Source organism: Poeciliopsis prolifica, unplaced genomic scaffold, assembly GCF_027474105.1.
Source record: "Poeciliopsis prolifica strain line A6 unplaced genomic scaffold, Auburn_PproV2 SCAFFOLD014, whole genome shotgun sequence".
NCBI classification, from domain to species: domain Eukaryota; kingdom Metazoa; phylum Chordata; class Actinopteri; order Cyprinodontiformes; family Poeciliidae; genus Poeciliopsis; species Poeciliopsis prolifica.
The window spans coordinates 4,757,033-4,780,635 of NW_026562389.1; the positions used below are offsets into that span (position 1 = coordinate 4,757,033).

Genomic DNA, 23,603 nt, shown 5'->3' on the forward strand with positions numbered 1-23,603 from the left:
ATCGGCATTAATGCTATTTAACCCCACCTTTTACAGAAAGATAATGTGCAGTCATGTGTGAGGAATCGATGGAGGTAATTTATGGGTCTGTGGTAGGTTAGAGCTGAAGTGTGATTTTTAGTTTGGAATCTTCTGCCAAAAAGTCCAGTGAGTCAGTCGCCCCACCCTGAACTGTGAAATGCCAAAGGAGTGTGTTACCGCTCCGAACAGGCCAACTTCTCAGCCGCATGTCTTGTTCCTCGCTTCCACACGGCCTTGTTGGGATGTTATCTCGACTCTGAAGGTTTTCTTCAGCTCTTCCTCACATTCTCATCTTTATCTTGTCCCCTACCATCTTTGTTGTGCTTCTTCCCTTCTGCACCCTCAGATCATTTTGGCAGCCCTTACAGGAGAGGCAGCATATGGCTCTGATCGCCCTCAGGTCTTCTCTGTGGCCTTTTTCAAGACACTTCTATGTTGTGCGTTCTTGTAACATTCAGGAAACCAGTAAAAATTATTATCATAACACTTTTTTTGTTGATGCTTCTTAACATTAATTTAAACAATTGCTACACTTTTTTTGTTTTATTTCCCACCAAGTAACAAATATCAAAAATAAGTCCAAGGTAGCTTTCGTCTGTTTTTTTTTTCTATGATGTGAAGTTAATAATTCTTCTTTCTTAGTGATATGACAGAATCAGTTGTTTTTTATTCCTTAAATGTCTTTAAATGTTCAAAACAAATGTCCAGAAAACTGTAGTAATTGCTGAAACTCTAATTTCTTTAAATTAAGGCTGAAATTTAAAATATTTTAAAACTGCCTTTGATTCATAATTACTAGAACATTGATCAAGATATTGTACAATGTATTTGATATTTATCTTATTTCTTTGAAGAGCTAAATGACATTGCTTGTTGCTCATCTCATAATTGGTTACTGTTTGTTTTTTTAAATAATGTAGCACACTTTGAACTGTCTAGTTTCTGAAACGTGCTATGCAGATAAATTTGACCTGATTGATATGAGGACATCCTGGGAGTTTGGTTCCACACTCATCCCTGCATCCACACGTCACTCTCAGTAAAACCTTTTGCTAAATCCACGGCTGCATTTGCACATTGTCCTGCAGAGCAATCTTCTAGAAAATCCCGATAGACAACAAAACAATAATTCTTTATTTGCCTCTCAGTGTGAATTCAGTGTACCAGTTGCAAAATGTTAATCAGATAGAAGCACATAGATGCCGATGTTAGAAAAACAATAATTTTGATAGTAGTAGTGAGAAAATATCTGTGGAAAAATGGACAAAATGCAGAAATCTGTGCAAAGAGCTGCTGAATATGATTAAGTTGTTTATGTGTTGCAAAGAACTGATTCCCAAAAATTTGAAGAACAACTGTGACAATGAAAGTAACAATAATAACTATTTGTTCCTGTTGTTTTTAAATGACTGCATGACACAGCAATCATAACCACAAAACCATAAATACTGCTCTTGAAAAACAAAACATTTCCATTTGCAATATGGTTCTTTAGAAGACCAGTTGTATAAAGAAGTGTGATTTGTATCACTAAGCTGCATTTAATCAAATTTTAAATTTTTTGAGTATGAATGCTCTCATTAAACAAATAGTATTAAAAATGGTGAAACTAACAATCCAGACGTTATGGACAGTTTTGTTGTAGAATTTTTCATTACAAAGAAAAATCAAAATTACTATAAGATTCGATAATTGATGCTCGAAATGCCCAAACTCAATTACAATGCATGCCAATTGAAATGTCAGGCTGAATCCAAAACTTGATACAGATGCAATGCTTTAGCTGCTAAAGGATACCAAGAATTTTGGGTGTTCGAAATACTTTTATTGTGGTATTTACCAAAATACTGCCACCACATGCTTTTAATATTGTGCATTCCTATTCAGAATGAAGCAGTCTGTAACAAAGGGAGGTTTCCAGCTCTGTTTTGTCTTGCATTCGGTGGGAAACTCTGTCCCATAGTGATATTTGGGTAGTTTAGAGAGCTGGTTTCGAAATTTCATGGAAGCTGGCCTTCTCGGATGTTTGTGGAACATCTCGGGAGAGTTTTAGGACTCGTGGGTGTACAAATCTGACACATCCAGCATGTTTATTGGGAAAAAAAGAATCGTCACAGAATAACAAAAGGACTAAAGGTCCTAGTTTATATTTCCCTGTTAGATTAATCGATTTTTACATGCTTTCGATAAAGGCTAAATATTGTAATGTCAGATGAAGAGAAAGGATTAAAAAAATATAAAGGAAGAAGGTTTAAAGTTGTGCTCAGAATTTTGAAGCCACCAACAAATGGGTAAAACATCCAATTCTTAACATAAAGCATACATTTAATCAATAATTTCCTAGATTGGAATAAATGTCTTGTTTAAAAGTGGACTTAAACGGACGCACCCGGTTTACAACCCTGATTTACGATTGCCTCTTTCTTCCTGTTTTGCTGAAGACCCGACTTAAATGCCTTCAAGTGATTTGTTGTCCTGCTGCTCCAGCCAACTGGGAGATAGTGTGGTCCTTGTGATGAGTGTAAAGATTCCTTTCTGCTTGCTTCAGACTGCATAATGCAGTGGGTTCAGTCATCAGACGGAGAATGCCTGTTCTGCTCCGCTCTCTCTGCTCAGACAAATAGTCCGGGTGCAGCTGGAGGAATTTACGTTTTTACTTCTGCTAAGAGTTTACACCATTTTAGTGTTAAAAGAGCTGAAATAGGTGTTTAAAAGAAAACCTTTAGTCTTATCAGAGGTTTCTGTGGTTGTTCATTGGCTCTCTGTGACCCCTGTCTGGGAAAACACCCTTTGGGATAATAGTTGGAGGACTGGAGCAGACCTGGTACTATTTTTTTTAATCAAAACTACATTTTGTTGTGGCTCTCACTGGGTTACCCCATCGAAGCAAAGATCAGCTGCTGGCATCTACATTTTCCCTGGGACTTTTCTTTAAAGAAGTTTTCTGGAGTAACTTTTAGTTCAAACATTGTTTGTAAAATTAAATGCATGCATGTTGGCATGTTTGGATGAGACGACTTTAAAATAACCAACCGAATTCATGCTCATTACTTTATGTATATCAGTTGAGTTAATGTTTTATTGGACAATATTAAATAATCTCTGTTTCTTCTCTATAATGACATAATAGGAGATAATATAGTTTAAAGACTTTATGTTTCTATCCAAAACACAAAAGTGGTTGGTTTGTCAAAAAAACCTGTATCTTGATGCTTTGGTGTAAATCTGAGTTGAAAACGGAGGCAATAATTAGATATGCACCAGTCAGTGGTCTGGAAATCAAAATTATTCCCATAATCAGGACTTATTGGTGAAAATATGTTTTTTTTCTTGTATCGTATTCATTAAATGCATCAAAATTTAAGAACTTTTACCATTTTTGCTATATAAGCACATCCACCAACAAAAGTTATTTTAATTGTGCATCATCTTGTAGTCCCTGAATTTTTAAGATTTGAATCTATAGCACCATAAAACAACGTGCCACATGTTTTCCCTCTATCTGCTGTAGTTATTAGACTAGAAAATCAGAATCAGTTGTTAAAGTGTTGAGAGAGTCAGAAATTAGAATTGCACAATCTATTGAATCATCATCATCATCATCCTCAGAATATCACAAGCAGTCAGAATGACTGCTTGGTCATCATAGTTTGTAAAATATTCAATTTCAAGTGTCTGCATGTTGGAAAATTTTGTCTTGGCAGTTTAACTTTCTGTTTAATACTCCTAATTTACATTTTTGTGCCCTTGCTCAAAGAGAGGGGCGTGGATTTTGAGCAGTAGTAAAGAAGAGTCAAGAAAATGTGAGTTAATTAATATTTTTGCAATTGTCAGCAATCAGATCACAGTTACATATTTTCTTGATATTCTGCACCCGGAAATTGTTACATTTTATGTATGGGTGGGATTGAAAGTCGTGGGACTTTCTCTAAAATGATTGGACGGTGAAACAGTTGGTTACCATGGAGACTGAACACAGGCATGTAGACAGACATCACTGGCCAAGGAGTTGCACAAATTTGTTTTGGGCCTCCGATTCTGCTTGGACATCAGGAACATGGCACATTGTTGGTAATCTGCAAACAATAGAATGTAGTTTTACTTTATAATATAACTAAATTGTTGACAATTTGTTAATTAAAATAAAAAGAAAAGAACCTAAAGATATTTTGTGAAAGTCTCTCTCTGTGTGTGTGGCGTTTGTTCTACTGACTTCATTTACAAAGCATCCCTTTTGATTCTTTATCCAGATTGACTTAAAACCCTGTACCTGATGTTCCAGCTGGTGTGTTTATTCTCTTGTATTTTTTATTTTTTTTAAATGAATTTCCAGTTGCAGAACCTGGGTGTGAACCCAGCTAACATCGGCTTCAGCTACCTGACCATGGAGTCGGACAAGTTCATCTGCATCCGGGAGAAAGTGGGCGAGCAGAACCAGGTGGTGATCGTTGACATGTCCGACCCCAACAACCCAATCAGGAGGCCGATCTCTGCTGACAGCGCCATTATGAACCCTGCAAGCAAGGTTATTGCGCTAAAAGGTGAGATGATAAAATTTGCTGTACATTGTGTTGTATAAAAGTTATTTCTGTCTCCAGTACAATTAATTGTAGTAGAAAAAGAGTCATGCAATAATTAATCCTGGCCAAATGCACTCAAATCAATGTTCCTAATTGGTTTGTCATGTTTATCATCTGTTAGTGAATATAACCTATAAAGCACAAATGAAAGTGCTGATCGGAGTGATTTGCCTGTAATGCCTTTTCTCTCCTTTCCCCCCCTCTCGCTCTGGGAATAACTCGCCCCCGTTCGGCCCTCTTTAACGTTGTGCTTTCACTCTTACCTGATTGACATTCTGCTTTTTCTCCCTTGCTTTCTGTAATTTCTCAGACGGTGAGTTGCTTTCTGTGTGTCTGCCTGTCTGGCACCCCGTTGTGATGATACAGTAGCCATGTCTCTCTCTCATAAAAGTGTCTCTAACAACTATGCTGAGGTATTTTGACCACTCTGCAGCTGCAAAATAATCCAAACCTATGTTCTAATCTACCCTGCTGGCAGATGCACTTCTTTTATGAGAACAACATGCGTTGGCATGGCCGTGTGTGTGTTGTATTGAAATCATCACATATTAGAGTAAAAAGCGTTGAAGCCCTGCGTGGGTCTTTGCACGCCTGCGTGAGCCAGTAGCCATATCATTGCTGTTAATTAGGCAACCCATTAGCTTATCATAAAGCCTGTCTGTACTGATGGCTGTTTGCACAACAGAGCCAGTATTCACCAACTTCATGCATTACCTCACCTGTTTGTTATGTTGAGAGTTTTAATGGCTGATGAAGGTTGTTACTGGTCGCATTTGGAGCTAACCAGTCTATTCTGGAGCTCAGAAGCAATGCTGCCATCTGCTTTCTGTAGCTGGAGGCCTTGATTCTAGGTGCAAATGTCAGCCGGGTGCACAAAGTGAGGCTTCGACGGCTTACACAACACTTTGTGGTATTCATATTACAGATTGATAATTTGCTGGGAAATCTGCTTAAAGATATGCAAAAAAAACTTAAAATGAATCAATCCTGCAGTAGTATGTGTTCATGCTGAAAAATGCAAACTTTTATTTGAGTACATTCATTCAATGAGCATATAAAATCCTGATGGTAAGGCAGAACTCAAACATATTACATTTCATAAAGTGTAAACGTACACATATGGAGATTAAATTTCTCCAAGTCCTGGCACACTTATGCTCTTCAATTTCAATTAAATTACTGATGGTCATTAATTCAACGGAGATTTCTGTGAATAAAGATCCTGAACATAATAGATGTGTGCACAAGCTATTACTTTTTACAGATTTTTTTACGTGATAAATATTTTCCTGCTCCGTTCAACTCTAAAGCATTTTTAAAAGAAGGAATTAAAACGAGATTCTTAGTTTTGTGCGATCATGTCATCTTCAGAGGTTTTTATGTCGTTTCCTTCATTGGTTCTTTCAAAAGTGCTGCAGCGACACCACAGGTGTGGAGGGGAACAGGTTTTTCAAACGGTTTGGCTTGTTTAATTGTGGACTGTGAAAGCGGAACTGCACCAGTTTCAGTTTTTTCTGGACTATCCGGTGTGAAAATATGGTAATTTTTACACTCGTGGTCCATAAATATGGTTCCTCATCTAACCTGGTTTTTGAAGGCTAAAAGAAACGGGTCTCTGTGTTACGTCATATTTTATTGTGGATAGCTAAAGGTTTCCAGAAAAAAAAGATGTGAGGTATACATTGTATGTAGTTGAAAGTGACTGCTGTTTAAAAATCAGAAAATATAAACAATTTTTAAACAGGATTTTCACTGACTGAATAAATGTACTCAAATTCAAGTTTAGATTTAGGATTTTTTTTCTTCATGCTAGAAAATGTCTGCCTCATGAGAGGTGAACATGTCATTGAGCAATAAAACAGGAATAATCTGCAAACAAAAAAAAAAACAAAATATCATTACATTGTGAGTTTGCCTGATTTCTGCGTTTCCATGCATCCTCACAGCTGCCAAAACCCTGCAGATCTTCAACATCGAGATGAAGAGTAAGATGAAGGCTCACACCACCACGGAGGAGGTCATGTTCTGGAAGTGGATATCTGTGAACACCGTGGCCTTGGTGACAGACACGGCGGTCTACCACTGGAGCATGGAGGGGGATTCCCAACCGACCAAAGTGTTCGATCGGCACGCCAGTCTGGCGGGTTGTCAGATCATCAACTACAGAACTGACGAGCAGCAGAAGTGGTTACTGCTGATTGGGATTTCTGCACAGGTACGAGCTCACACCCCTCTCTCTCCTCGAGTCATGATTACCTTTCACATCTCTGGTCTGCAGCACAAAAAAAAAAAAATCAGAGCGAAAAAACTCACATATTTCTGCGTATCCTGCTTGGCCTTCTGTCCAGTCTGAGCTTGTAATTTCACACCCGCAAACAAAGCTTTAACACGCTGCTCCAAGGACACTTTTTGGGTGTTAACACATGGAGGAGACGATTCTGCTGTTTTCTCCTTATTTTAGGGTTTTAATGAGGAGGCAGAGCATCAGATTCTCAGGTTTTGTTAGATTTTACGGTGATATGCACAGGAATTTTTCTGTAGAAAGCATCTACATCAGGGGTGAGATGCATAAAAAGCCACGTCTTCGATTTTTAATCAGTTTGATATACTTTGATTCTGTTGATATGTAGAAAATTTTATTCACGTTTTTCTAATTTCTTTGAGAAGTTTTAGTTGAGGTGAATCATTGTACATAAATGCTAGAGGTAGAAAAACCTGTTTAAGATAAATGGTTAATAGAACAGTGAATAATATCACTCAGGTTATCTTTATCAGTTAAAATTTGTTTAACGGAATATTTCTGTTTAGGAACAATGTATAATATCTTAACATATTAAACAGCATTCATACTCTCTACTTTTTAAAACAAGCAGACATTAATTTTCATACTATTTGCTGTTATTGAACAAAGATTGTTATGGAGTTGTTTTGTGTTTTGTAAAATAATATGTAGCTCTAAAAAAATAAGAGACCACTTTAAAGATCAGATGTTACTTTTTATAGGTATATTTTTGAGTAAAATGAACATCGTTGTTTCATTCTATGAACTACTGGCAATATGTCTCTGAAATTCCAATAAAAAAAAGATATTTATTTGCTTGAAATGAGAAATGGTAAAAAAATGCAGTGCCTTCAGATCTCAGATAATGCAGAGAAAACAAGTTTATGTTAATTTAGAAACAACAATACTAATGTTTTAACTGAGGAAGAGTTCAGAAGTCAGTATTTGGTTTTCAATGGGGCTCAGTGCAGTGGACTCTTATTTATTTTTTTATATCCACATACATTCAAGGGGATTCGGGTTTTCCCCCAGACTGAGTTCAGACAATGTTTGGGTTGAACATTCAAAATTTAATCTGCTCAGATATGATTAGATTGTCCAGAATCAAATTTAATAACTTGAGGATCTGAGTAAAATTTACACCTCAGTTGGGAAATGGTTCATTTTTTTTGTCCCTTGCATAACAAGCCAAAACTGTCCAAAGTATGCACTCCAATTGCACTTTAGTCAAGGGAAGTAAAGTAATTCCTTAGATGTTTCCTGGATAACAGAAGGAGTTAGGATGACTCCTCAATCCCTGCAGAAGCATTTTTCTCCCCTGAACAGTTTGTCAGAGAGAGTTAATGAAAGACACCTGAGGGGTTTCACTGTTATTGAACAGGAAGCTCTGCTTTCACCTAAGCTGCGCACATAAAAGCTTCTCAGAACGCTCTAATGAAGAGAAATTAAACTGAGGAAGGAAAATACTGGAAAACAGTTTAGTCACAGTGGAAAAAATAACTTTTCTGGTGTTTTTTCTAAAAACAAACCTTCTGCTGCAAACAGTGTGTCTGTTTCCATCCCAAAGCACTGTCTCATGGCTCCTCGGTGTTTGTTTAAGTCATCACTGTTTACAATTATAATGACTTATTTTAAACCCTGAATAGCCGAACAGCGAATCTGAATTTTTGTTGCACTATGTTGCATCACAACTCAACAACTTGGAGTTTTGAAAGTCCCATGAGTCTGAGGTTGTTTTCTTTTCTTCTTTGCAGCAAAATCGTGTAGTCGGAGCGATGCAGCTGTACTCGGTTGACAGGAAAGTCTCCCAGCCCATCGAGGGCCACGCCGCTGCCTTCGGGGAGTTCAAAGTGGAGGGAAATGCCAAACCTTCCACGTTGTTCTGCTTTGCTGTGCGCTCACAGGCGGGAGGAAAGGTGAAGGTTTATTAACGAGTTTCTTTTACATCCTACTTGCTGTGATTATTTTATTTATGCACGATGACTTTCTCCTCAAAGTTGCACATCATTGAAGTTGGTCAGCCTGCTGCAGGAAACCAGCCATTTGCTAAGAAAGCAGTGGATGTGTTTTTCCCTCCGGAGGCCCAGACAGACTTCCCTGTAGCGATGCAGGTAAGTGGGTGGCAGCTACTTGTTCAAAACCTGAGAGTTTTATGTGACTGGTGAATTCTTAAAATCTCTTTTTACTTTTTTGTTGCAGATTGGGAACAAGCATGGTGTGATATATTTGATCACAAAATATGGCTACATTCACCTATACGACCTGGAGTCTGGAGTGTGTATATACATGAACCGAATCAGTGCAGAGACTATCTTTGTTACGGCCCCTCATGAGGCCACCTCAGGGATCATTGGCGTTAATAAGAAGGGACAGGTGAGGAAAAAAACTGATAACTGTTTTTATACAAAGCTTCTGTTACTTAAGCAGTGACATTTTTACTTATTTTGCTAAAAAAAAGAATCAAAGTGTTTACAACTTTTTCAAGATTTATGTTTTCTAGTCTAAATTGTATCTTAAAGGTGACCTGTTATGCTTCTTTGAACAGGTTAGGGACAAGTCTCTGGTCTACACAAAGCATTTTCATTACATTTTTGGCAGAACATCATCATTAGATGGTGAGATTTTAGTCTGCTCAGTTTGAGCTCCTTTCAAAATGAGCTGATTTAGGACTCTTGTCACTTTAAGTCCAAATAAACTGCTGGTGGCCACGCCCCCCAACTCAATGTTTACACTCACGTGGAAATGGCTGAAAACAGATGCAAATTTTACAGTCATACGACTTTGAAAAGCATTAGTAGAGCCTACTGCACAAAAAACCACTTGTTTTTTCCAGCAGCTATTGTACAACACATACATTAAAACCAGTTGACCAAACTTTTGGTTGCTAAATAAAAGGCTGGACTTCAGTCTGATTGCTAGGTAACTGATTGAGCTTTGCTGGAGTTGCTAGGTGAGGGCCAGTACCCACTAATTTCTAATCAGAATTTTCTACACTTCACAGGTCTTGTCAGTGTGTGTTGAAGAAGAAAACATTGTCAACTATGCCACAAACGTTCTGCAGAACCCTGATCTGGCCCTGAGGATGGCCGTGAGGTCTAATCTTGTTGGGGCTGAGGAGCTTTTTGCCAGAAAGTTTAATACTCTGTTTGCCCAGGGAAGTTACTCAGAGGCTGCAAAGGTTGCTGCATCTGCACCCAAGGTACGTGAGACTCTGCAGTTAAAGTGTAGAGCTTGCATTTTCCTCTCTCACCAGGTGCACTTTGTTAATAAATAGATTCATCATGTATCTAAAATTAAGGCATTAAAATGTCTTACATTTTTTAAAAAGGTTTGCTTTAAATACATTAATAACAGGTCTTAAACGTTCTCTATTTATTCTCGTATATTCAATGTATTATTTTTCTTGTTGGACTTTTCTGTCTGGCAGAAGTTTGAGTCTTCATTGCATTCTGTGACTTTCCTCTAACAATTATTCGCCAGCTAGCTTTTTTTGCATCTCTCATTTGCAAATTTATTGCTAGTTCATACATTCCCTTGGAGATCTTAGTCTTAAATTCTATTCGTAAAGACCTTAAAAAGATCTTAAATCTGAGTTTATTTTACATTAAAAAACACAATATCAATAAATTAGTTAATTTGATTACCAGATTGGCATATCTACAATGATTCAGAGTTTCAAAGAATTAAATGGTTGTTTTACTGAAACATCATGAAATTTTTCTAAAGATTCAATAGAAATGTTCTGTTTTCCCTGCTCCAGTAATTCCTCCATTGTGTGACGTATTCTGACTCTCAGGGTATCCTCCGAACAGCAGAAACCATACGTAAGTTCCAGAGTGTCCCAGCCCAGCCTGGTCAAGCCTCACCCCTGCTCCAGTACTTCGGGATTCTTTTGGACCAGGGCCAGCTCAACAAGTTTGAGTCTTTAGAGCTGTGCAGGCCCGTCCTGCAGCAGGGCCGCAAACAGCTCCTGGAGAAATGGCTGAAGGAGGACAAGGTAGGAGAGTTTTGGAGCTGATGAAAGTTTTCTGCTCCCCTGTTATGTGACTGTCATAATTAGTAAATGTGACTGTGTGCTCTGCAGCTGGAGTGTTCAGAGGAACTGGGCGATCTGGTAAAGGCCTCAGACCCAACGTTAGCTCTTAGTGTTTATCTCAGAGCAAATGTCCCCAACAAAGTTATTCAGTGCTTTGCAGAAACGGGACAGTTCCAGAAGATTGTGCTGTATGCCAAAAAGGTTACTTTCTCATAATATGTTATCATCATCTTTGGTTTTTTAAAATATAAATGTACTTAAAAAGGTGTGAACAGATTCACATTTATCATCGTTCCTGCCCCTCTGTAGGTGGGATACACACCAGACTGGGTGTTTTTGTTAAGGAACGTAATGCGAGTCAACCCAGACCAAGGACTGCAGTTTGCCCAAATGCTTGTCCAAGATGAGGAGCCGCTGGCCAACATCAACCAGGTAACATATGCAGCATTCAGATTCAGTTCTTTGTAGTGTGATTTATTGATTGTTTTTTAAAGTATTTTCCAGGTTCAGATTGGTATGTAAATGGAAAAAAATTAAAGAAAAGTAAAAATGTCTGTCCTGCCAAGCGGTATTTCTTACATCATTGTCAAAACGTTGAAGTATTCTTCTGTCTTTGTTTCCTTCTGTCTGAAATATCTGCAGTAACTTCACAGTATTTACTCTTTGGACCATCAACTATGATGATTAACGTGTAGAAAAATGTGGCATAAAAAATATGTTCCAACGTTTAAAAGACAATCACGTCTGATTCAATCGCGCACATTAACTGGAAAGGTGTCTTGGATGGCAATCGGTCTGTGTCTGTGTTGTTCCAGATGTTTTAGCAATGCCAAGAATCCACTGAGTCAGTGACTCCCTCCTTCCTTTAAAGCCACATCCTTGATCTTGCTTTGAATTACAAGTTAAGCAGAAAATTGAAGGAGCAGAAACATCTGGCTGGTGTTTAATAACCTGTGACTTTTACATTAGCTGAAATGATGCTTTGCAGCATAATTTAAAGTCTCTAGTATTCCTAACTTTTGTGCATGCTGTTTTTTTTTTGGTAGATTGTTGATGTTTTCATGGAGGGCAGCCTGATTCAGCAGTGCACCTCCTTCCTGTTGGATGCTCTGAAGAACAACCGTCCAGCTGAAGGACACTTACAGACACGCCTGCTTGAGATGAACCTGATACACGCTCCCCAGGTGAGCTGTTTTACCAGTTTGTTTCTCTTAACTGGAGAAATCGATAGCTACATCTTGTCATTAGCCACCATTGATGTTGTATCCACAAAGAGTGAGAATATCAATGTTGCGGATATGGAGCATATTGCATAAACACTCAGGAACAGGGGCCACTTCTTCCCAAAAATGTCTGTGATGCCTGTTAATCAATTACAGAAGAGAAAATTATTCAAATTTGAAAATAACTACCATGATTTAAAAAAAAAAGGGATATTCTAATCCATATTAATCCATTTAATTTTTGTTAACACAGATTGATTATGTTCTGTTTCATTCTTGTTTTGAATGTATTCATTTCTATATATACCTCCATGTTTGTTTGCTTGGCTATTGTATTTTTATTGCTTTTACTCGTTCTATCATCTGGTTAATTATTCTGTATATTAATACCCCTTCTTGCTTTTTGTCAGTTTGTAATGTTTATTGTCCATCCATCCATCGTCTGCCGCTTATCCAGGGTCGGGTCGTGGGGTAGCAGCTAAAGAAGTATACAATGTTTATTGTATACACACTAATTGGTGAATAAAAAAACACTGGGAGAGTAAAACTAGTTAGAGTTGGGTTTTAGTTTTAATTGCTCCTAATATAAATGCCATCTTACAACTATAAACTACCACATGTTTCTTTAGGATTTCAGATAATAAACAAACCAAAAATAACTGCGCATAACTAACCTATAAGGAAAACCATAAATGGTTTTTACCAATAAAAATCTGAATGTTTTGATCTGCATGTGGTGGTGAGTTTAGGATTGTTTTCCTGTTGGAAGAACAATCTCATTTGAATGTCAGATGGTTTTTCTTCTTCTTCTTCTTTTTTTTTATAATTAGACACTTTTTAAAGGGAGGGCATTATGTGAAACCAAACTTTTTGAGCTTTATATGTTATGCTCCATGGCATCATGGAGAAACGTTGTGATGACTTGCTGAAGTGTTGGAAAGAGCAGGAGCTTCTTAAAGAGACAGAGGCTCTATTTCAAAGTGTTATATTGCAAAGTCAAATTTTTTTAATTTATGTTGGATATATATACAGCATTTTAATAAGAACTAAAGGTAACAAAGTTACTTGATTGTGGTATAAAATGGCAATATGTACTTGGAAAATACATAATAATGCCACTATGATCTGAATAAACATGGAGGTTTGGCGTCATAATGTGGAAAACATAAAGGTTAAACAAGAGAGCAATAAAGTTGAAAGTTTTGACCCTGTAATGAATTCATTTATCCACTGCTGTAAATTCTCACTTTGATGCCAAAAGCCGCTCTTAATATGACGTGTGTGTTGATGTGTGTAATGAACATTTTCAGGTAGCAGATGCGATCCTGGGGAACCAGATGTTCACACACTATGACCGGGCCCACGTCGCTCAGCTGTGTGAGAAGGCAGGGCTGCTGCAGAGAGCACTCGAACACTACACCGACCTGTACGATATCAAACGAGCCGTGGTGCACACACATCTGCTCAACCCTGAGGTACGCCTATAGCAGCGCAGCCATTCCTGTGAACACAGCTCCACTGGGAGACATTTGGGTTTCATCGTCTTGATGCATAAGAATGTCTTCAATCTCTTTCTCTGCATTTAGATGACTTTACTTTTTCTTTTTCATTTTTCTACCGTTTAGTGGCTGGTGAACTTTTTCGGCTCCTTGTCAGTCGACGACTCTTTGGAGTGTTTGAGGGCCATGTTGTCGGCTAACATCAGGCAGAACCTGCAGCTGTGTGTGCAGGTAGCATCAAAGTATCATGAGCAGCTGGGAACTCAGGCGCTAGTGGAGCTCTTCGAGTCCTTCAAGAGTTATGAAGGTAGGCATTTTAAAAATGATAAAAACTTATTGAAGTTGACCTATGATGGAAAATTAACATATTTAACTGTTTACACTTTGATTTGGGTTTCAGCTGCTTCCAAAATGAGCCCAGGCGCTTAAATAAAACACCCAGTAGATTTTTAGCAATAAGTCAATGTTTTTTGTTGTCTGTTTCAAAAACCTCCAGAATGTAACAAGTCAGAAGACACTGCCCGTTACCTAGCAACCCCAGCAAAGCCCAGCCCGTTACCTAGCAACCTGAGCTGAGCTAAAGGACGTTACCTAGCAACCCGAGCTGAGCTAAAGGACGTTGCCTAGCAACCTGAGCTGAGCTCCAGGACGTTACCTAGCAACCCGAGCTGAGCTCCAGGACGTTACCTAGCAACCCGAGCTGAGCTCCAGGACGTTACCTAGCAACCCGAGCTGAGCTCCAGGACGTTACCTAGCAACCCGAGCTGAGCTAAAGGACGTTTGGTCGGCCGGTTCTTACCGTCGTATGAACTTCTGCTTTTCAAAGATGCTTGGTTGTGTCATTGTGGATCTGTGTGCGGCCATTTTGCATACTAGTGCAAATGTTGTGTTCGGGGGCGTGGCCAGCAGCAGCTTATTTGGATTTAAAGTGACAAGAAGCCCTAAAACAACTCATTCTGACAGCCACTCAAAATAGAGTGAACGGCAAACTTATCTGAGATAAAAGTTTAGTTCACTATGCTATAAGTTCATTTCACTTTGGACAAAAATGTAACAAGCATATTGTGTTTGACCCAGAGAAATACCTTAATCTGTTCAAGAAAACATAATAGGTCACCTTTAAATGACAATTATTTTCCTATCTGATTTAAAAATGTTCCTGTCTTTTCTTGTAAGGTCTGTTTTACTTCCTTGGCTCGATCGTGAATTTCAGCCAGGAACCCGACGTTCACTTTAAATACATCCAGGCTGCTTGTAAGACGGGTCAGATCAAAGAAGTGGAGAGGATATGTAGAGAGAGCAACTGCTACGACCCAGAGAGGGTTAAAAACTTCCTAAAGGTGAAACCGCTTCTTCATGAATTGTAATTTCTTCTGCAGAGATAAGATAATAGAATATTATTCCCATTTTGCTGCTGTTCGCAGGAGGCGAAGTTAACAGACCAGCTTCCCCTCATCATTGTGTGCGATCGCTTTGACTTTGTCCATGATCTAGTGCTCTACCTGTACCGCAACAATCTGCAGAAATACATCGAAATCTATGTTCAGAAAGTAAGATCCAAACCAAAGCTGGGATTTCTTCCGCCATGGCTTCCTAACTAATAATTTTCTGTAAATGTTGCTTGTTTATTTTGATTTTGCTCGTTGCATTCTCAGGTGAATCCCAGCCGGTTGCCTGTGGTGATCGGTGGTTTGTTGGATGTAGACTGTTCAGAGGATGTCATCAAGAACCTGATCATGGTGGTCAGAGGACAGTTTTCCACCGATGAGCTGGTGGACGAGGTGGAAAAGAGGAACAGGTGATCCCAGATTATGCTTGGATCCATGAGTTATTGCAAAAACAAGTTTCCTTTCTATTTCCCAGTTTCTTCCTGCCTTATTAACTTCCCTCCATTGTTTTTTCAACACTCTTTCCTGACTTGCTTGATTTAAACCCTTTTCCTTCATTCTTGCTTCCCATATATTTTTTGAAGTTCGTTCCTTCTTTCCTTCCTTAATTTTATCATTTATTTGTTCTTTCCTTTCTTTGTTCGTTTCTTCCTTCCTTCAATTGTTCCTTCCTTCTTTCCTTCCTTCCTTCCATAATTTGTTCCCTTGTTCGTTCCTTCATTGCTACCTTCCTTCTTTCCATATACAGTATATAAAATGTATAAAAAAATACCTTTCTTGTCAAGTTTTTTTAATTTTCTGATTCAGTAAGAGAAGATATTTTACATAAGTCAGTTTTTTTTTGCTACCTTTTCAGGTTGAAGCTTCTGCTGCCATGGCTGGAGTCACGTATTCACGAGGGATGTGAGGAACCAGCTACCCACAATGCACTGGCCAAGATCTACATTGACAGCAACAACACACCGGAGCGCTTCCTGAAGGAGAACCCGTTCTACGACAGCGCCGTGGTCGGCCGCTACTGCGAGAAGAGAGACCCCCACCTGGCCTGCGTGGCGTATGAGAGGGGGCAGTGCGACCTGGACCTCATCAAAGTGTGTAGATCCCATCACACGGACTGTACAGACTGTACAGACATGTTTAACTACGTGATACATTTTTTTTTCTCTCAGGTTTGCAATGAAAATTCATTATTTAAGAGTGAAGCTCGGTATCTTGTACGACGGAAAGATCCGGAGCTCTGGGCCAAAGTGTTGGAGGAAGACAACCCGTTCAGAAGACAACTCATCGATCAGGTTGGTTTCATTCCACTTCAATCTGGCTGTGACCAGAAATTTCTTCATTTTTTAATAAATATTTTTATACTATTTCCACTCTCAGGTGGTGCAGACAGCTCTGTCGGAGACCCAGGACCCAGAGGAGGTGTCGGTCACAGTCAAGGCCTTCATGACTGCAGACCTACCAAACGAGCTGATTGAGTTGCTGGAGAAGATTGTTCTTGATAACTCTGTCTTCAGTGAACACAGGTCCTTTAGCCACATCTTTGTATATACACAGTGCAGGTCTTATTTTTTAAACTTTTTAAATTTCTTTCTCCAGAAACCTCCAGAATCTGCTGATTTTAACGGCTATCAAGGCCGACCGCACTCGTGTGATGGAGTACATCAACAGGCTAGATAACTATGACGCTCCCGACATCGCTAACATTGCTATTAGCAATGAGCTCTTTGAAGAGGCGTTTGCCATTTTCAAGAAGTTTGATGTCAACACCTCAGCTATTCAGGTAAAAATAAGATTATAGATTGTTATTTATGATTGCCGAATGAGTATTGGTTTATTTGGAGCAGAACATTTGTAGTAAACCAAAAGTTAATTTGATGATGTGGATCAGGTTTCTCAGGTTTGAGGCAGATCTCAGAATTTTTCCAAAGATTTGACTTGATTTCAAGTAAATAACAGTCACAAGAAGACAAAGTAACCGCTTTTATTTCTTCTAGATTTTATGCCATAAGTAGGACTTTATTGAAAGCAGAAGTTAAAACAAGACAAAACCATTACAGCACCATGGTTAACCTCTCTGTAGGATCTTATATCAGCCTTTAGTGTGCCTATCCATTGTCTGTGTTTATCCTTTCCTAAACTCTTAGATTAACAGGATAGAAACTGGATTTAGCTGTTTTCCTATCAGCCTTCCTGTTGTCTATTTTAACCTTCGCTCTCTCTGCGTTCTCTCAGATGTATCTTCACATATTTTAGAAAATAGAATTGTCCTTATAAATGTCTTCATACATCTCTGTTCTTCATTTGGCTTAATATTTAAGCCACCTCACTAATACTGAGAATAACTAGTATTAAGCCTTTTTCTAGGAATTACTTCCTCTCTGAAGAGTGTTGTTGTTATTTTTAGGTTCAATTCTCTTCAGTAACAAATCTTTTGATGCATCTCTACTGCTAAGTTTTCTCCAATTTCTTGCCTTATTTAATTTTTGTAGGTTTTGATTGAGCACATAGGGAATTTGGACCGAGCCTATGAGTTTGCGGAGCGCTGCAACGAGCCTGCAGTGTGGAGTCAGTTAGCCAGAGCTCAGCTGCACAGGGACCTGGTCAAGGAGGCCATTGACTCCTACATCAAAGCCGTGGATCCATCAGCATACATGGAGGTGGTCAATGCAGCCAGCAAGAGCAGTAAGCGTCTATCTTATAAGATATCTGGGCTGCATTGGTGGGTGTTTCATGTGAGTTTCTTGGTGTGTGTCTTTGCTGCAGATAACTGGGAGGATTTGGTGAAGTTTCTGCAGATGGCTCGTAAGAAGGCCAGAGAGTCGTATGTAGAGACGGAGTTGATTTTTGCTCTGGCTAAAACGAACCGTCTGGCTGAGCTGGAAGAATTTGTCAGTGGGCCCAATAATGCTCACATTCAGCAGGTAAAAACAGCGTAATAGTTTCACATATAAAGGCTTTAGATAGTTTTTAAACCTTAAATGTTTTGGGTTAACTTAAAATATAAGCTTAGATTTCAGAATGGTTATTAAGGACTCCTGTAAAGGTCACCTGTAATGCTTTCTTGAACAAGTTAGAATAGGTTTATGGGCTACACATAACATTTGTTTGGTACAAACGCATTTTCTAATTTATAAAATATATTTATAGTTTGGTTTGTTCTGTCTGTCAGAGCTCCTTTCAGGATGACCTGTTTTAAGGCTTCTTGTCACTTTAAATCCCTTTAAGCTGCTGCTGGTCCTTAACTTAAAGCTTACACTTACACATGAAAATGACTACAAACAGATGCACATTTATACAACCATTCATCTTTGAAAAGCAGACGTAGAGCCTGGTGCGTAGCTTACGAGAATGTTGCAAGTAGTTCAAACACTTGCCTTTTCCAGCAGCCATTATACAGCGCATAGATCGGTAAGGGCAAAGCTCTGTCGGGGTTGCTAGTTAACGGGCTGGTTTTGCGGATCTGTGACATTACGTTGGGATAGTTTTGAAATGGCTCATTTTTCAGTGACCAAAAAACATTAACCTATCGCCAAAAAATGGCTAGATATACAAAAATATACAAAATGTGAATTTTGCATAATGGGTCTGCTTTGACAGGGTCACTTTTTCCACCAAAAAGTGAATGATTCTGCTGAAAAATCTGATCATTCATTTTCAGGTGGGAGACAGATGTTACGAGGAGGGAATGTATGAAGCGGCCAAACTTTTGTTCAACAACGTGTCCAACTTTGCCCGACTTGCGTCTACATTAGTCCACCTCGGGGAGTACCAGGCGGCCGTGGACAGCGCCAGGAAAGCAAACAGCACCCGGACGTGGAAGGAGGTAAAAGACGCACAAATACCTCCGTTCATCAGGCCATTAGTGAAAAATTATTGTTTCTTTAATTATAACAAATTTTCTAAAACTGATATGGTTAAACACAGTCAGATTTAATAATTTGTCTGTGGCCTGATGGTTATGTAGAAATATTTTAATTTAATTTAAAGGTTAGGTGGCAACCTAACCTTTAACCTAACCTTTAACTTATTAATCCCTAGAAAATTTATTAATCTAGGAAATTATGAGTAAACCCTTTAAATTTTCAATAAAGTCTGGTATATTTTTACTTTTGTAATTTTATCCATCAAGGCTCTTAAAAAGATCTTTTTGTAAAACGTGAACTTAAGAAATATAAAAATGCAAGAAGGGAAAAATAACATTGTGGGATTGAAAAAATAACATCTTTCAAGCCAAAAATATATTCATGTATGTGTTTATACAATAAATTTATAAATTAATACTTCTGCTTTAGAGCAGAAGTATTAATTTTAATTTTCTCCTTTGGCTTTATAAACCATGATGCACCAGATGTCTTTGATTTTACACTTTTCTCTCTTAAATTAAAATTTAGGTTTTAGGTTTTGCTAAGTATTCTGGAACTGAGCATGCTTCAGGTCTTCGTATTAAACATCAACTAAAGCTGATATAAAGTGTCGAGTTTGCACACCTGCTCCACACCTGTTTGCACACCTGCATGGGTATTTATAGTTTAATTGTTAAATGCAGAATAACCTTTCATATAGGTGAAATAGATAACTTTACTGGTAATACAAAAATCCCAAAAGACGTATTGAAGCTCTAACGACAGAAAATAAAATTCACATGCAGGGTTTTCGTCCTTGATAAAACCTTGGCATCAACTTTCCTTTCTCTCAACTCCACAGGTTTGCTTTGCGTGCGTCGACGGCGAGGAGTTCCGGTTGGCTCAGATCTGCGGCCTTCACATCGTGATCCACGCCGACGAGCTGGAGGACCTGATCAGCTACTATCAGGACCGCGGGTACTTTGAGGAGCTCATCGCTCTGCTGGAGGCAGCGCTGGGCCTGGAGCGCGCCCACATGGGGATGTTCACGGAGCTCGCCATCCTCTACTCCAAGTTCAAACCTCAGAAAATGAGGGAACATCTGGAGCTCTTCTGGTCAAGAGTCAACATCCCAAAGGTCCGTTTTCTCCCTGTCTTGGTCTGTGTGTTTGCGTGTTTTAATTAACACCCTCTGATTAATTGGTGTCTTATTTGTTCTGATATATTTCTTCATCTTTATATTTTAATCAAAACCTTTATAAAGATTTTTATGACATAGAATTGTTTATAAACATAAACATTTGAAAACAACTGCCAAAAGCATTTGTTTCAATTGTTCTTTCAAGTACGGGAAGCTAATTTGGCTTCTAGAAAGTAAACTTTAAACATCATAAATGCCATTTTTCTTTGGTTTCAGGTTCTTCGTGCAGCTGAGCAATCTCATTTATGGGCAGAGCTGGTTTTCCTTTATGATAAATACGAGGAGTATGACAACGCTGTCATCACTATGATGAACCATGCAACAGATGCATGGAAAGAAGGCCTGTTCAAAGACATAATCGCCAAGGTAAACGCATCATTTTAACTCAAATATTTATTTCTACTATTTTTACAACCAGGCTTCTGCTGCTGCTACATTTGTAGCAAAATCTATATACATATTTAAATTTTCTACAAACATAGATAACATTACATAAAGTGATTTTCCAATGATATTGTATTACAAGAATAGTAATTACATGTTTCAGGAGCAAACAAATCTTGACTTTTTATTGGAAACCTGTAAAATATAAAAAATTGCAAAATGGTGGCTTGCTTTTAACTTACTGCTGTCTATGATACTAAGACAAAGATGTCAACATATTTGTCAAACCAAATCTACCATTTCAAAGTCTTTCGAAAGGCAGACAGTTCCAGGAATATGCCTAATTTCAAGGTTAAAGTCTGAAATCTCTTTTATTAGCTTCTGTCTCAGGCTGTCATGTTACTCTTAAGGTCTGAAATACAAAATAGTTTTAGCCAACATGCTGTTGGTAGCATGTTTTTAGCTAATGCTAAAAAACTAGCTTTTAAAAGTTAAATATAATCACAAAATACATTTTAACTCTTTCATCATAGTGGACTAGATCTTCTTCTTTATTGAAACTTTTTATTTCTATTTTCTTCAGTCTTCACCCCAAACTCTTAACTTCAGCTTGTCAGTCCACTTTGGCTTAAGCTTTTCTTTCAGCTTCTGCTGTCGTATATTTTATATTTCTGTTATTTGCTGTTCCAAGCTGTCTGACATTTGTTCCTTGTTCCTTTCAGGTCGCCAACGTGGAGTTATACTACAAATCTCTTTCTTTCTACCTGGAATACAAACCTCTGCTCATTAATGACCTGCTGACTATTTTGTCTCCCCGGTTGGATCATAACAGAGCCGTCAGCTTTTTCTCTAAGGTAACCTCACGTGATGAAGGAAATCTCCTTCACGTGATTTACGCTGCGTGATCCACTTTATTGTTATAATGCATTTTGCTTTTGCTTGACCAGATGAATCAGCTGAAGTTGGTCAAGCCCTACTTGAGATCGGTCCAGAATCACAACAACAAGGCCGTCAATGAAGCGCTCAACAACTTGCTAACGGAGGAGGAAGACTACCAGGTTGGATGGTTTGGTTGGATCTGCTGCTATTATTTAAATACTAATAGTTTATTAAGATAAAAGCTGAATCAGTGTCTTTCACAATTGAAAAGTTATTTTATCATTTGATTATTAAAATTTCTAAATTTGATTTTTATGATTCACGTTTCCACTGACTAGTTTAAACTACGTTAAGACATATTGTGGTTCTTTACCCTCGGTTTTGTTCTGGTTGCTTTTCTTTGTGATGCGAGTTAAATTTGATTTGTCTGCAGAGCCTGAGAGCTTCCATCGATGCTCACGATAACTTTGACACCATCGACTTGGCTCAGAGGTTAGAGAAACACGAACTGATCGAGTTCAGACGCATCGCTGCTTATCTGTACAAAAGAAACAACCGCTGGAGGCAGAGTGTGGAGCTTTGCAAGAAGGACAAGCTATACAAGGTAAACAAAACCAAAACATTTATCTCTACCATGAATTGGAAATGGATTGGTCACCCTGTCACAATAACAGTATTGGTGTTTTTGAACAAAGAAAGCTCATATGACTTGCATTGTCTGAACCCCTTTTTCTCTTTGAAAAGTTTTTCTCGTTGTTGATTCCAGGAAATAACTCTGGTCAAAAGCCCAAAGAATTCTCTGGGGTTTTTCAACTGTTTTAGATTAATTTTGTTTGTGCTGAATCCAAAAATAATTGGTTTTCGATGAGTAATATCAACGGAAGTGAACTGATAATGTCACAAAAATGTAATCAGTTCAGTCAGAAGATCAAATTTCTCTAAATCAAATTAGAATAAAAACATGACCTGGTTGAGGAAAATGGATGTCATTTTTGGATTCAGTGGTGCAAAATCGTCCTAATTTATTAGAAAAACCAGACAAACTTATGAAAAATATTTTTTGTAATCCAGTGTTATCAATAAAAGTTGTTTTTACAACATTTCAAAATATGATTGAATGATCCTGTTGTGCACCACAGATGAGGCTAGGTGCAAATACACTTCAAGCTTGAGGTCTATTTATCTGCGACTGACCACATGCAGTGACTTCAGCTTCCAACAGATGCCGCTACTGGCTTATTTCTTTAAGCTACAGACTTGTGTGAAAGTCTTTCTCCAGTATGAAGTAACTCAAATCCTCTTGGTGTTTCCCAGGATGCCATGCTCTTCGCTGCAGAGTCAAAGGATGCCGAGCTGGCAGAGACTCTGCTGCAGTGGTTCCTGGAGGAAGAGAGGAAGGAGTGCTTTGCCGCCTGCCTGTTCGCCTCCTACGACCTCCTCCACCCTGATGTGGTGCTGGAACTGGCCTGGAGGCACAACATAATGGACTTTGCCATGCCCTACTTCATTCAAGTCATGAGAGAGTACCTCACTAAGGTTAGAGCTGAGCAGAGATTAAAAAAATGATTGTGTTTGCTTACAATAAAATAGATGTTTATGTATTTTTAGAACATTTCAGCACAGTACTACTGCACATCAAAAGTAGTTTAAAAGTTTCTGTAAATGGTTGCCTTTACAAGTCAGATTTAAAAAAGCTGTAGGATAGCCCCACTGAGACGAAGAAAACAGAACTAATTGTTATAATGTTTTGCTTGTAGACATGTTCAGTCACCTGTCTGGGTTCTTTTCCAGGTTGATGAATTTGCAGCAAAGGTGATGGTCTCTGGCCCTCTTTTTTTTTCTTTAAACGAGAAATGTGTTTCGTTTGTTTTGATGTTGTAACACTTGTAGGAATGTAGCATGGACTGTAGACTAAGCACGACCTAACGAGCCCGGTCCTGGACAGCTGTGGTTTCAGTGTGCAGGCTTTTGTTCCACTTCATCATTAACACATTTTAATTTTACCAGGTGGAAACAACAGACTTGAGCTTGGTTTGAGTAATAAAATAAATATAAAAAAGGAAATAAAGCCACAAACTGAATGTCAATACAGATTAAACTAAAACATATTTTATTATTTTGATATTTATGCATAAACCTTTGTAAAAACGCTGAATAAATAGTAGCTTAGTGAGCAAAATATTAGACCTTTTTGACTATTTTTCTGGCTGGTTAATTACTCTATCTGTTCAGGTAACCAGCCTGTAAACACGCTGCTTGTAGCTTTCCA

General features: G+C 38.4%; 1 protein-coding gene across 1 annotated transcript in view; it reads left to right on the forward strand.

Annotated features, from left to right (window-relative positions):
- The window catches only part of cltcl1 (clathrin, heavy chain-like 1), a 35,270-nt gene that overhangs the window by 7,110 nt on the left and 4,557 nt on the right, over positions 1-23,603 (forward strand). Inside the window, exons 2-30 of the mRNA XM_055039394.1 lie at positions 4,355-4,562; positions 6,548-6,816; positions 8,637-8,798; positions 8,880-8,993; positions 9,082-9,255; positions 9,884-10,081; positions 10,679-10,879; positions 10,967-11,119; positions 11,228-11,350; positions 11,965-12,102; positions 13,452-13,616; positions 13,767-13,947; positions 14,817-14,980; positions 15,065-15,190; positions 15,296-15,438; positions 15,885-16,119; positions 16,198-16,320; positions 16,406-16,551; positions 16,625-16,808; positions 17,518-17,710; positions 17,792-17,949; positions 18,687-18,851; positions 19,733-20,008; positions 20,288-20,437; positions 21,178-21,309; positions 21,403-21,513; positions 21,768-21,938; positions 22,649-22,870; positions 23,126-23,152. Of these exons, the coding sequence (XP_054895369.1) occupies positions 4,355-4,562; positions 6,548-6,816; positions 8,637-8,798; positions 8,880-8,993; positions 9,082-9,255; positions 9,884-10,081; positions 10,679-10,879; positions 10,967-11,119; positions 11,228-11,350; positions 11,965-12,102; positions 13,452-13,616; positions 13,767-13,947; positions 14,817-14,980; positions 15,065-15,190; positions 15,296-15,438; positions 15,885-16,119; positions 16,198-16,320; positions 16,406-16,551; positions 16,625-16,808; positions 17,518-17,710; positions 17,792-17,949; positions 18,687-18,851; positions 19,733-20,008; positions 20,288-20,437; positions 21,178-21,309; positions 21,403-21,513; positions 21,768-21,938; positions 22,649-22,870; positions 23,126-23,152 (4,812 nt within the window). The remainder of the gene's footprint in view (positions 1-4,354; positions 4,563-6,547; positions 6,817-8,636; positions 8,799-8,879; positions 8,994-9,081; positions 9,256-9,883; positions 10,082-10,678; positions 10,880-10,966; positions 11,120-11,227; positions 11,351-11,964; positions 12,103-13,451; positions 13,617-13,766; positions 13,948-14,816; positions 14,981-15,064; positions 15,191-15,295; positions 15,439-15,884; positions 16,120-16,197; positions 16,321-16,405; positions 16,552-16,624; positions 16,809-17,517; positions 17,711-17,791; positions 17,950-18,686; positions 18,852-19,732; positions 20,009-20,287; positions 20,438-21,177; positions 21,310-21,402; positions 21,514-21,767; positions 21,939-22,648; positions 22,871-23,125; positions 23,153-23,603) is intronic.